The sequence below is a fragment of the Setaria italica genome, chromosome III (assembly GCF_000263155.2).
Source record: "Setaria italica strain Yugu1 chromosome III, Setaria_italica_v2.0, whole genome shotgun sequence".
Taxonomy (NCBI): domain Eukaryota; kingdom Viridiplantae; phylum Streptophyta; class Magnoliopsida; order Poales; family Poaceae; genus Setaria; species Setaria italica.
Genome location: NC_028452.1, coordinates 49213014 through 49226093, shown reverse-complemented (window position 1 = coordinate 49226093; position 13080 = coordinate 49213014). Strand labels below are relative to the sequence as shown.

Below are 13080 nucleotides of genomic sequence, written 5' to 3'. Positions count from 1 at the left end.
TACATAGTACAGGACAAGGTGTCGGTTCCACACCATAATCTTGGGCTTTGGAGGCCTCAAATTAGCGAGCAATTATAGTGTAACAGAGAATATACACCAGTGGTAGTAGATATAAAACTGACCGAATCCAGTCACGTACGACGTCCGGTAGCGCCGGCAGACTGCAGCCAAACTGATCGACCGATCGATCTGCTCCGGGCGGCGGCCAAACTGACCGTTAGTGGTTCATTCCGACCAAAAGGAGTCCGACCATGCAAAAATCAGGTTATGCGTTTGTTTGATTAATGTACTCCTGCTCACTAATCAATCACTGACCAAACCTTAATAACGATTGAGAGTATCCGCTAACAAGGCCCTCACAAGACGGGCAGTTAGCGATTGCGTTCCATATTGTAGATCATTTTAACTTTTTTTCAATTCATATATATTATTATATATCTAGATATACACTGTATCTAGATGCATAGTAATATCTATAAAATAAAAAATTAAAATGATCTGCAATTTGAAACGGAAGGAAGGAGTACTAGTACTTGCTAGAGAGGAGCACATTATTGTCTTGTCAAGAGAGTGTATACACTTGCTCGAACAATTAATGTGACATTGCTAAAATAAGAATTGGCCAGTTGGATGCAAATTCCAGTAGTAATTTGAAGTATATATGAGTCAACTGCTCGTCTTTCCTATCAGCTTTTAGGCATTTGAGTTGAATTTAAGTTCTCATCAACATTTGCCTTGAATTTACTAAGTTCTTATCGATCGACACTTGCCGACAGGGTCTATACATAGGCATTAATATTGTGCTGGATCATCCTCCTGCCAATGATATTGCCGTTGATCCAACAATCACTGAGAGCTAACTCGTCTGTTACCGGCAATCGAGAGGTGGTTTGCACGTGTCGAGGCCTCCACGGGATTATCATTTTCGCCATCATTTTTTCAGTGGTGCACGAGTGGTGGAGATGATAATGCATGCAGTACATGAAAGTGAAACGAGTACTACCACACACATATTTTGCATACATTGGCAGGACACCACACCTGTGCTTGTTTTGCCGTGAAGAAAAGCGAGAAAATTTCAGAAAGAAAGAGCTAGTTGCGGCTCATCAACTGACCTTGTACTACGTGGCAAGATGGCTGGTGCTCAAGCTAGCCGAGCTCTAGCACACTTTTGTTGATAAGTGATGCCCATCATACTCGTTACGTAAAGTGCTCTAACCACTGCTGAATTCCCCTTGCTTTTGCAATGTAACCTTGGATCGGTCAGCTCCAAAAAGTGGCAAGAATGAGTGACTTTTTTCATTCCAAGCGTCTCTTTTCACACTTTGCGACAACATGTCAACGGACAAAGCGTTTGCTTTTTGTTTCTCTTGTGGAACAAATGTTGGGCGCACGTTTGTTGGATGTGCTGCACGCGATGGCGATCCAATCGGTTCGCGCCAGGATTAATTCAACCATGGATAGGTCACAATAATGGAGGAGTAATCTTCACAATTTTATTTGCCTTGCTCGTCAACTGCTTCCACTTTCTCTTCCTAGCTCGTATGCATTATCATGTTTCTTTTTGCGAGATGTTATCATGCCTGTTCCCCTCTAGGTAATAATTATTGACAAGCTGCCTGCTAAATCACATTCTTTCAATTGTTTTGCTAGTGTATATATGCATTTTCTTTTTAATAATAATAAAAAAATCAGATAGCTAGGGGCCTCCTCTCCGGTTTCGCTTGAAAAAGAAAGCAGTACGCATGAGAGCTGAGCATGGTGGTAGTATACACAAAAAAGAAAAAGAAAAAGAAAAAGGGAAAAAATTAAAGAAAGTTACCAATTGTTTTTACAAGATTACGGTAGAAATTAAAGCGTTCTGAACAACCGACATCATAGAAAATATACGTGCTTGCTTTTGATCGAATCAACATGGAATATCTGATATGCTAAGTTGCTAACTATAATTATAGGTTGCAACTCACTCCAAGTGATGCTGGGCCATTCACAATGATTTGGCACCTACCCACAGTCCTGGGGCCCATTCTAGGCCGAAAGGATTGCTCACAGTGGCCCACAGAAATTATCAAAAACTAGAAGTATATATTCAGCACCTGGATTATCATGATGACCAAAATAAAGTGCAGGCACAGGATGAGCAGCGAGGAACCTAGCTGTGTGACCAAAAGATGCATGGGGCGGAAGGGGTTCCAGACTCCAGAGGATACGACCCAGCCAACCAATATACGCGGGGCCTCACTGCGTTTCGTTATCCAAAGCTACTAGCTTTGTTCCTAATCTCATCTGCTAATCTTGTGTGGAGGTGAAAATGAAGCATACCACGCACCACCGCGCGCGCGGTAATTAAGTTTTCCCACTCACTGATGCGATAAAATGGTTTTAAGTGTGAGCGTAAAAAAATATGTAAAACCTGAGCTCTCAAATTTTGGCAGTTTTACATGCCTCTCCATCGACTGAGCTCAGATCCGTTGCTTGACTTTCCTGTGGAAAACTTCTTGCTGCAACCTGCATGGATGTTGTACCGGAAATGGTGCCGTGGCAGCGTATCACGGACAACAGGTAGAGGTAGCTACACGCAGGTAGCCCATATATTAGCTGCTTAATCAGGAAACAGAAAACTTCACTCTCCGATTATTAACTAATCCCTGCGTGCGGGGTAAAGTAGCTTTTCTTTATTCGACCCTATCATAGTGTGCGTGCGTGTGTGTATATATATAAAAATGCTAGCTATATCGACCAATAAGTGTTACCATCCGGTATCGATCGCATGATGTTAGGAGGGCCTACTCGTCAGTGACTGTTCACAACGGGTTTTCAAATACGTCATCTTATATATGTTTGCAGATGGAATTATGCAAGGAACTCCTTTCCAAAAGCACGACGCATGCAGACGTCTTGTCATACGTATCATCACACGTTTTCCCTGCTTTTTACAACCCTCTCCATGGAAGATACGCTCATATGCTAAGCGGATCTGTTGCTGCCCGTGACAGTGCATTCGTGGAAAAATGATCACTCCATAGAGACGTCCGGGCATGCAAAAAGGATGGAAAAAAGTGACGCCGACCAAAAGTCTCTCGCCCTCTCTCTCTTTCTTGCTCGTTTAAAGGCAAGCAATTAACTAATTAAGTCTGCAACGAGGACCAAAAGGTGGCGTGAGACGTGTTAGCACTAGCTAATACGCAATTAGGACTGTAATCTCCGGTTACCTTCTAGTTACTGACACCTGGGACTAAGTGAATCCCCCTTGTCCTCCTATGTGTCCAAAGTTGTTCAAACATATGGTTTCCATATGGTAGTTCTAGAAGATTTGAGCAGGCTGCATGGTTAGCACAAGCTAGCTCATCAGGTAATTTTTTTTTGGGTTAATGCATGCATGATCTCCAGCCATCTCTGATACGATTAGGAATAATGGTCTCTAAAAAAAATGCGTCATCAGCTATGTGTTAGGCTGGTTAGATTCACCTGTGTCTGTCACTGACCATTTATTTTAGTTTTGAACCTCCACATCAATCTAGTGGGAAAGCAAGGACACTGGCCATCGGACGCGTGTCCCGGCAGAACCGGCCACTTGGAGCATAAAAGAAACAGTCCCCGAATAGGCGCCGGACACGTGCCCCCTTGCTCCCCCAGGCAAAGTAACTTAGGTGGCAGTCCACGTCATTTTCCACGCTTCGTAGTTTAATCACCTTTTTTTCAGGGGGGAGGCATAGTTTAGTCGCCTTGTTATATGCATGCCTGCATCCACAAGATCAAGGCAATATAATGCAAAGATCTAAGCTCGGGTCATTAAATTTTTGGGCACTGATAACTACCCTTTACCAAAATTAGGAACAAGGAAAAAGAAAATATTTCGATGGCTCGGATTTTTCTGAGGAAGTGAGAAGTCCGGACGTGTATTATTTGGTTATTAGTTTTATAGCTTGAGAGATATGGCTTTGACAAAGATTTGTGCTAGCTTGACTGATGGTTAATTCCTTACTTGCACGTCTGACCGACTACAATCTAGCTGCTGTCACTCGATCCCGAGGCATGCATTTCAGGGTGGAATTAGGCGGTGCGATGACAAGGCATTGCTAGGGAAAAAAGTTAGCAACAATCGTCACTCGGCAATAATGCATCTTCTCCAGGAAATGTTGCAGAGACATTGCGCATGGGAGTCAGTCAGGATCACTATTTTTTTTCCTTCTATTTTGAGGCGTTTTGTGTTCGGAACACATGGAATTTCATGGCAATTATGGCTGATTGCACTGTAAAACTAAACGTTTATTCGGCCCGCCTTTATATTGCAATATATAAAAGTGTTTGGTTAGTCGCGAGCACATGAAAAGTTTTCATTTTAAAAAAGGAAGAAATTCTTGAGGCCGACCACCACATGATCGAAAAGGTTTTGGAGAGCCGTCTTTGTTCCTTGCAGAAACGGATTATTTTCTTTGTTTAGAGGGGACTTTATCGATCGCCAGGCAACGAATGTTCAGCAGCGCCATTAGCTAAAATGCTTCAGAACAACACGTACGGCAAGCTCATTGACGACCGACCGGTCGATCTCCTCACTGACACGATCGATCGACGACGAGAGACGTACAGAGAAGCGGTTACTACGTACGTACGTAGCGAGCTTGCTCGCTCATTGGTTAGTTGGTGCTCATCATCAGGAGTGTTCTTGCAGAATAGGGCACCGATCCATTCTTGGCACCAATGCAGTAATATAATGTGCTGGTCGATCTGATGTTCTGATACTGCGCCTAGCTAGCTTCAACGAACACGGGTAATTTAAATTAGCAGTACTATCCATCAACCCGTGCTTCCGCACGAGCTAATATTTTTAGAAGCTATTATATTTAAAAATTATTTAGAAATTAAACTCCTAGCTAATAATCAAAATTGTTTACCTACTACTCTCTTATTTTTCAATACTTCAACATATTACTTATATAGATATGTACCTATCTTTATCCAGTTGTGATTGATTTTTAATTAATAATTACTCTATGCACGTTTTCATCCATATTCGTACTTTTTCCATTTTGTATCACACCTCCAATCCTCCATACATTATGTTTAGCATACAAATCAATATTTTTCATCGATTCCTCACATACATGTATAAATGGTCTAAATGCATGTGTATATACTTTAACTTAGTATTTTTATATTAACAATGACATAAATAGGTAATTTAGAATCATATATTAGCTTACTTTTTGACATTTCTGTATGATGCACACGAAGATAATTAGATTAATATTTAGGTGTTTACTTTAGGTTATTTTTAATAACGACACGCATGGGTAACATAGATAAAAATTTTAGAACGATATTTTAAGTTATGCTTTATAATGATGTGTATTAGTAAATTGGATGAAGATTATAGGGTACTTAGATTATTTTTTTATAATAGCTGAGCTCAGTAATTTAGATATAGGTTTAGAGTTCATTTTTGAATATTTTCACAATGACAATGGAGGATAAGTTTTTAGAAAATATAATAGATCAATGGCTATGATTCTTAGAGTTTACAGGATTGGTGTTTGATGTTTTTAATTTTTATGAGAGTTTGTCTCTTTTTTCTAGCTTGTCTCGTGGGAACTAATGCGGAGTCTCCAATGGAAAAAAAGAGACTACATTACTACAAAACTATTACCATAAGCTACCTCTCGTTTGTTGAACACAATACTTATGTAGATATATACTTAATATCTTCATCCAATTGTGTTAGATTTTAGTTAATAATTACTCTATAATATTTTCATCCACATTTATAATCTTTAACTTTTCACTTTGCTCGCATGTATGTGCTTGAATTTGTTTAATAAACCCTAGTTTGAGATACAATTTTAGCATAGAAATCTATATTCTCATCACTTTATATCCTTATAAATAGTGACACACATCATGCGTATAGACCTTAATTATTATATCGTATACGAATAGTGAAAGATATAGACGATTTAGAATCATATATTGCTATATATTTTTAATTAAGGTTATTTGATTCAAACGTAGGGTTACCTCATGTTATTTTTAATAATGGCATGTGTGGGCAATATAGATGCAAATTTAAGGAGTTATTTTAAGTTTAAGTTTTTTAAGTAATAGTGGTAGGTAATTCAGTTGCAAATTAGGGGGTTATTTTAAATATTGTTTATAATAGTATAAGTGGATAATTTGGATGAAGATTAGGGGTTACTTTAGTTTATTTTACATAATGGCAGAGGTGAGTAATTTATATATAGATTTAGGGATTACTTTAGGTTATTTTCATAATGGCATAGGTAAGTAATTTTTTAGAAAACATAATAGATCCAATGGCTATGATGATTTGAATCTATCGATTGATGATCGGATGTTTTGCCTTTTTTGTGAGAATTTCTAGAATTTCTCTCTTTTTCTAGAATATCCACCTAGGAATTCTAGGTGGCTTCACCTGGAGACTTCAAAAAGGAGTCTCCAAGTAGTAATAGTAAGATAATTAACAGGCCATCATATTGTTAAATGGCTTGTTTAAAACATGAGAGATGTATATATGAAAAGGGTTGGAATTAATCCTGATGTATGAAAAGTGTCGAACTGCACTCCAAACGTACAGCCTCTCCGTGCTTTTTTGTTGGGTGCAAGTTGAATGAACGGCAACTCTTTAAAAAGGATCCAGGTGAAGGCGAGGATAAACCACCTGATGGGACCTGTCCATGAGCGAGGTATAGCTGCTGCGGTTGGCAATGGCATGCCCACAGTTGGCGTCATCAGCTCAACACGATGCCGCTGCACTGCGTGCAGTGTATGGGTTTGCTCGCTCCTGGAGCTCCTCCATGCAACGTTTTGTACGCTGGAGTAGCAATCAACGCAAGACTCCGTTGCAACGAACCACGGGCTCCGGCGATGTGACCCGTCTCCGAATCTCTGCCGTCCGAGGCGCTCATGAGGCTCGTCTCGTCCCGTCCCGGCCGACGGCGACGCGCGCGCGGCTCGACGGCCGGCAGCGGCGTACGCGTGCCGCCACCGCGCCACACCCGCGCGACGAGCGCAGAAAGGCAGCATGTGGGCGCGATTTTGTACACATGCGTCACTTTCAAGTCAAATGGCTAAGCGTTTGGTTGAGGAAGGCGGTGGCATGGCACGTTCAATTCGCAACACAACACAGCAGGTTGTGAAAGCGGAGGACCGGGTTTCGGGCGACGACGGCGGCGCACCGGCAGGAGCGGGAGTGCGCCGCCGGTTTTTGCAATGCTCCCTTCCCGGCGGCCCGGCGGCCACCCGGAGGTCGGAGCCGAAAACGCGGCGAGGGGCGGGCACGCGCTCGCTGGTGACGGGACGGCATCACGGGGCCCCGAGCCCCCGATCACGACCCAACCGACCAACAGCCGCGGCCGCGCCGACCCGAGCGACCAGCAGCCGCGCGCGGATCGGAGCTGAGACTGAGAGCCCACCCGCCATCTCGCGCTGCCTCCGCGCCAGTGGGCCGTCCCGGCCGGCGCGCTGCTGGAGCTGGACCAGCGGCCTACGCCGCCGCCGCCGATACCTGGTCCGTTCTACAGTCTACACTACCAACAAGAGTTCACAGCGGTGGTTCACATGAAGTACTCGCTGGGACTTGTGACTACGCGCCTGATTTTTTGGATTCCAATATTTTATCCAACTAAATTCAAGTCATAGCTAAAAAGTTTAGCTATCAAGCTAGTCTTAGTGGGGAGTTTTATGAGCATTAAATTCTATACCGCATCATGAATTTTGCTGACGCAGGGTTATTATGAGGAGAGAGGAGGGGAAGTTTCATCTACATCAGATGAGAGGGAAGTTTCATTCCCATAAAACCTATCTGGCTCGGTTACCAAGTACCCAGTCTTGGTAACAGTGCAATGAAATTGTGCACTGAGTCTAGCCTCAATTGGTTCATTACCAAGAATTTGACAATGCCAATATTTTTAGCCAAATCCATAGCAAGATATTAGAAACTTTTTAAAGGAAAAAGTATAGGTTGTCATATCTTGACACTAAACCGAGTGAGTTCCTAAATTTCTTATCCTAGTTTTGTAATTTCTTATCCTAGTTTTGGCATGCCTTAATTTTGACAAGCTCTGATTTTAGCATACCTTCATTTTGGTTGGGCAAAAATTGGAAGCAAACCAAGCACGCTCTACGACCAAATGCCATGCAAGAGTTTTCGCTCTTGATGAACTCGCTGTTGTTTCCCGAGCACTATGCATGGTAACTTATGACCTTCAATTCAAAGTTGACAGGACATTTTATTTAAAAAGTTTCCGGAAAATGTATTAAGGAAAAAACATCCGCAATTGGTACCAGTGAATCAGCACATTACTGTGATCCGTTGGCATGCTTAGATCTTGTTTGTTTGTTTGTTCGAGCCACGGTTTTTGGAGTTTATTCTGAAAAGCTGTTGGCTTTTGGTGCTAAAAAGATAATAATACCTTTTACTCCCTCGATTTTAAATTATAGGTCATTTTGACTCTTCTAGATTCATAGCATTTACTACGTATTTAAATATAAGTATGCATTAAAAAAGTCAAAACGATCTACAAATTAGGATAAAGCTTTTCAGTTTTTTATATAAACTTAATTTTTCTGAACTTTTAACTTTTCAGAAATTCTATGTGAAGTTTGCTGTTTGTTTAACTTTCGGACTTTCACCTGATGTCTGGAAGCTCGAGCAAAATGGGCACAAAACGGGAAGAGAAAAAAAAGAAGGAAGATTTGGTTGGGAAGCAAAAGGGGGGAAATGAAGAAGAACCGGTCACAGTCCAATCTGCAGTGCTCTGTCACCTGGCCTCTCTCTCCCCTACCGGAATCCACCACGTGGTCTCCCCTTTCTCTCTCCTCCTCACTATGTTGTTTCTCCCTCCCTCCCTCCCACTCTCTCTCCTCCCCTGCTTCTGCTGGTCTCCCCTCCCAAACTCTATATATACCCTTCCTCTCCCCCTCCTCACCATCATCCCCTCCCCTCCTCCCTCCCCTCTCCCACTCCCCCCCACACGCACACCCACACCTCCCCCCTCGCACACAATTCGCACACCTGAACCGTCGGATTGCCATCACCTGATCCCAATCAGCGACCGACCAGTAGCGATGCAGACTCTCACAGCAAGCTCCCCTGCTTCTACCTCCTCCATACACCGCGGCGGCGGGTCGAGGACTCCGCGCAGCTCGGCGCGGTTCGCGCCCCGGGCCGCGGCGGCCGCGGCCACGAACTCGGTCCTCAGCGCGCCGCCCGCCGTGCGCTACGTTCCGCCTCCGAAGCCCGTCCCCAATGCCGCCGCCCCCGCGCCGGCGCGCCGCGGCGACTCGAACCACCACAGGGCGGGCGACGAGAAAGGCTTCAACTTCCTGCAGCGCGCGGCGGCGGCGGCGCTGGACGCGTTCGAGGCCGGCGTCATCACCAACCTCCTCGAGAGGCCGCGCGCGCTGCCGCGGGCGGCGGACCCCGCCGTGCAGATCGCCGGCAACTTCGCGCCGGTCGGGGAGCAGCCGCCCGTGCGTGCGCTCCCGGTCTCCGGACGCATCCCGCCCTTCATCAACGGCGTGTACGCGCGCAACGGCGCCAACCCGTGCTTCGAACCCACCGCCGGGCACCACCTCTTCGACGGCGACGGCATGGTGCACGCCGTCCGCATCCGGAACGGCGCCGCGGAGTCGTACGCTTGCCGGTTCACGGAGACGGCGAGGCTCCGGCAGGAGCGCGCGCTGGGGCGGGCGGTGTTCCCCAAGGCCATCGGCGAGCTCCACGGCCACTCCGGGATCGCCCGCCTCGCCCTCTTCTACGCGCGCGGCCTCTGCGGCCTCGTCGACCCCTCCCACGGCACCGGCGTCGCCAACGCCGGCCTCGTCTACTTCAACGGCCGCCTCCTCGCCATGTCCGAGGACGACCTCCCGTACCAGGTCCGCGTCACCGGCGACGGCGACCTCGAGACGGTCGGGCGGTACGACTTCGACGGCCAGCTCGGGTGCGCCATGATCGCGCACCCCAAGCTCGACCCGGCCTCCGGCGAGCTCTTCGCGCTCAGCTACGACGTGATCAAGCGCCCCTACCTCAAGTACTTCTACTTCCGCCCCGACGGCACCAAGTCCGACGACGTCGAGATCCCGCTCGACCAGCCGACCATGATCCACGACTTCGCCATCACCGAGAACTTCGTCGTGGTTCCCGACCACCAGGTGGTGTTCAAGCTCGGCGAGATGTTCCGCGGCGGCTCACCCGTGGTCCTCGACGGCGAGAAGACCTCCCGCTTCGGCGTGCTGCCCAAGTACGCCGGCGACGCGTCGGAGATGGTGTGGGTGGACGTGCCGGACTGCTTCTGCTTCCACCTCTGGAACGCGTGGGAGGAGCCGGAGTCCGACGAGGTCGTCGTCATCGGCTCCTGCATGACCCCCGCCGACTCCATCTTCAACGACTCCGGCGACGACCGCCTCGAGAGCGTGCTCACGGAGATCCGCCTCAACACCCGCACCGGCGCCTCCACGCGCCGCGCCGTGCTGCCGCCGGCGAGCCAGGTGAACCTGGAGGTGGGCATGGTGAACCGGAACATGCTGGGGAGGAAGACGCGGTACGCGTACCTCGCCGTGGCGGAGCCGTGGCCCAAGGTGTCCGGGTTCGCCAAGGTCGACCTCGCCACCGGCGAGCTCACCAGGTTCGAGTACGGCGAGGGGCGGTTCGGCGGCGAGCCCTGCTTCGTGCCGACCGAGGGCGCGCCGGCACGCGGCGAGGACGACGGCTACATCCTCTCCCTGGTCCGCGACGAGCGCGCAGGGACGTCGGAGCTCCTGGTGGTGAACGCCGCAGACATGCGGCTCGAGGCCACCGTCCAGCTCCCCTCCCGCGTCCCCTACGGCTTCCATGGCACCTTCATCGGCGCCAAGGAGCTGGAAGCCCAAGCCTGACTGAAGACGAGAACGATGACCATGGTTCCTTGATCGATTCCTTGGTTCTTTATCACACCGGCCGGCGGCGCCGATCCATGGCTGCTCCTCCTCTGCTCTCTTTTCCCGGCTTCTTGGAGCTGGAAGAAGAAGCAGGGGAGAAGCAGGGGAGGAACTGGAGGGAAATGGCTTTACCAGAGGGAGCCTGAGCCGTACATAGGAGGTCCCCGGAGTCATGTCCCCCCTTCTTCCACTGCACACAGTTACTTCTTGTTTTTCTTTTTGCCATGTTTTTTTTACATGGTTTAGTCTTAATCACGCTAGTGATGACAGTCATTAGAGAGAGAAGAGGGCCACAGGCTGCAGCTTGCTGGTCAGCTGAGCTCAGCTGCTGGTCTCTGTTTTCACCTCCTCCCAGTGACTTCTGTGCTGGAGGTGGTAGTAATTAGTAATTAGTAACTAGTAACTAGTCTGGTAGATATTAGTGGTATAGGTCTCAGCAGCTACTCTGTTCAGTTTGTTTGTGTGTTACAGATTACACTGCTTGCTTATTGCTAGCAAGCAGATGAATTGGACCCACCCAGTTGCTGCAACTGAGGTGCTATTGTTCTCTCATGTATTTAACTGAATCTCTCACTGTATATAGTATGCTTACCCTTTCTTCTTCTTCTTCTCCATGAGTGTGGTGTTATCATCATCTGGTCTTCAGATGCTATAGTGTGGTGGTAACAATAATGAAGGCTGCCTGGTTCTTTTTGTTTGTACATGCTACATGCCTGAATGTGAGTGTCCTCTTGTGGGACTTGTGTTGGACTGCTGTTCCTGCTGCATTATTCTGTGGAGGAGATGTTGGTGCCACATTAGTTTATAGAAAAGAAAGGCTTTGGCTTTCCCCAATCCGATCATTGCCCCCATCGGTGGGGGATGCTCTTCTACCGGTTCTTCAGTTCATTCAGATGTGCTTGTGCTTGTGAGTCATTTGGCTCTAATTTCAGGTGAACTGATCTGAGGAGCCCTGCAGCTATAGGTAGCTCCATTCTTTAGGGGTAAGTTTATTTTCAGGTGGAGAAATCAGTGTGAAATGAGCTGAATTTGATGGATGGAAATGTAGTACTAAATCTCTACATTAATTTTTTTTTTACTTTCTACAACAAGACACCTATTTTCATGCTACTACTATGTAACTACTAGTAGTAACAGACCAAATTTAAAATGACCTTCAGTAAAAAAATTTTAACTAGTTTCATCATGAACTTGAACTGATGGCATCCAATCAAGGAACGAACGGTGGCTGGTGGGAAGAGCACTGATGATGAGCAGCCGTCACTGCCTTTTCTCTAGCTGGCGTCCCTGCCTAATTCTGCAAGCCTAAAGCGACAATATAATACCCCTCTGATAATCTCGCTGCCGTCACAGGCCATCGATCTCTGCAGCATCCTCGACGAATTCCAGTCATGGCCGGCTCCATCGGTGACGCTGCTGCATTGTATTGGACGTTAATTTTTTTTTTCCCTCCAAAATGCAACGCTTTCACACAGGTTATTGTGTCCTTGTGGAAACTGGAAACATCTGGGAAGAAGCAACAGAAAGAAAGAAGCAGCCTCTGGGGTACTACACAAACCATGCACCTTCCTTGTTCAGCTCCTTCCTGCTTGGTGCCCAAGCAAGCAAACAAGAACATGAGAACTTGAGTTCCTCTTCTGTTGGTAATTACTCCTACTCACTACGTATTTGCTCTCGAAAGGATTGTTCCAAGATAACACTAGACCAAGAGCACGAGAAAGGACAGAGAAAGACATTGGCTCTGACGGAACACAACACAACAGCCGTGAATGAAGTCAGAATTGACAATGTGGCTGTCGTGGAAGAAGGTTCAGAGACCTGTTCAATGCGAGCTAGGGCATGGGCAGAGAATGTGTGGAGGCCGGAAGGTCCCGGACGCCGTCAAGCAAGCTGCCAAAGAAGCTGATTTCTTAATTCCAAGCTCATTCTCTGTCAGAGTGTCAGTGGCTTACATTGTAACCGTGGTTTGTCAGGGTATAGGACAAACGATCTTGCACACTTCAACTTCAGATGAACGGGGAGGGAGACATGGTTGGCGGCAGAGGTAGATCCAGGGCACAGCTTTTTCTCCCACGTCAACTTCCTTCGTCTCAGCTCCATCCAGAATCTTCTCCAGCAAATCGGAAGCCATGGAAGAGGAAGAAG

At 46.9% G+C, this 13080-nt stretch overlaps 1 protein-coding gene across 1 annotated transcript; it reads left to right on the top strand.

The window, feature by feature from the left end:
* Nucleotides 1–9009: 9009 nt before the first annotated feature.
* Nucleotides 9010–11496, top strand: LOC101770668 (9-cis-epoxycarotenoid dioxygenase NCED5, chloroplastic). The gene has a single exon (XM_022824939.1). The coding sequence runs from the start codon at nt 9085–9087 to the stop codon at nt 10891–10893; it is 1809 nt and encodes a 602-aa protein (XP_022680674.1). The 5' UTR covers nt 9010–9084; the 3' UTR covers nt 10894–11496.
* The last annotated feature ends 1584 nt before the right edge of the window (nt 11497–13080 follow it).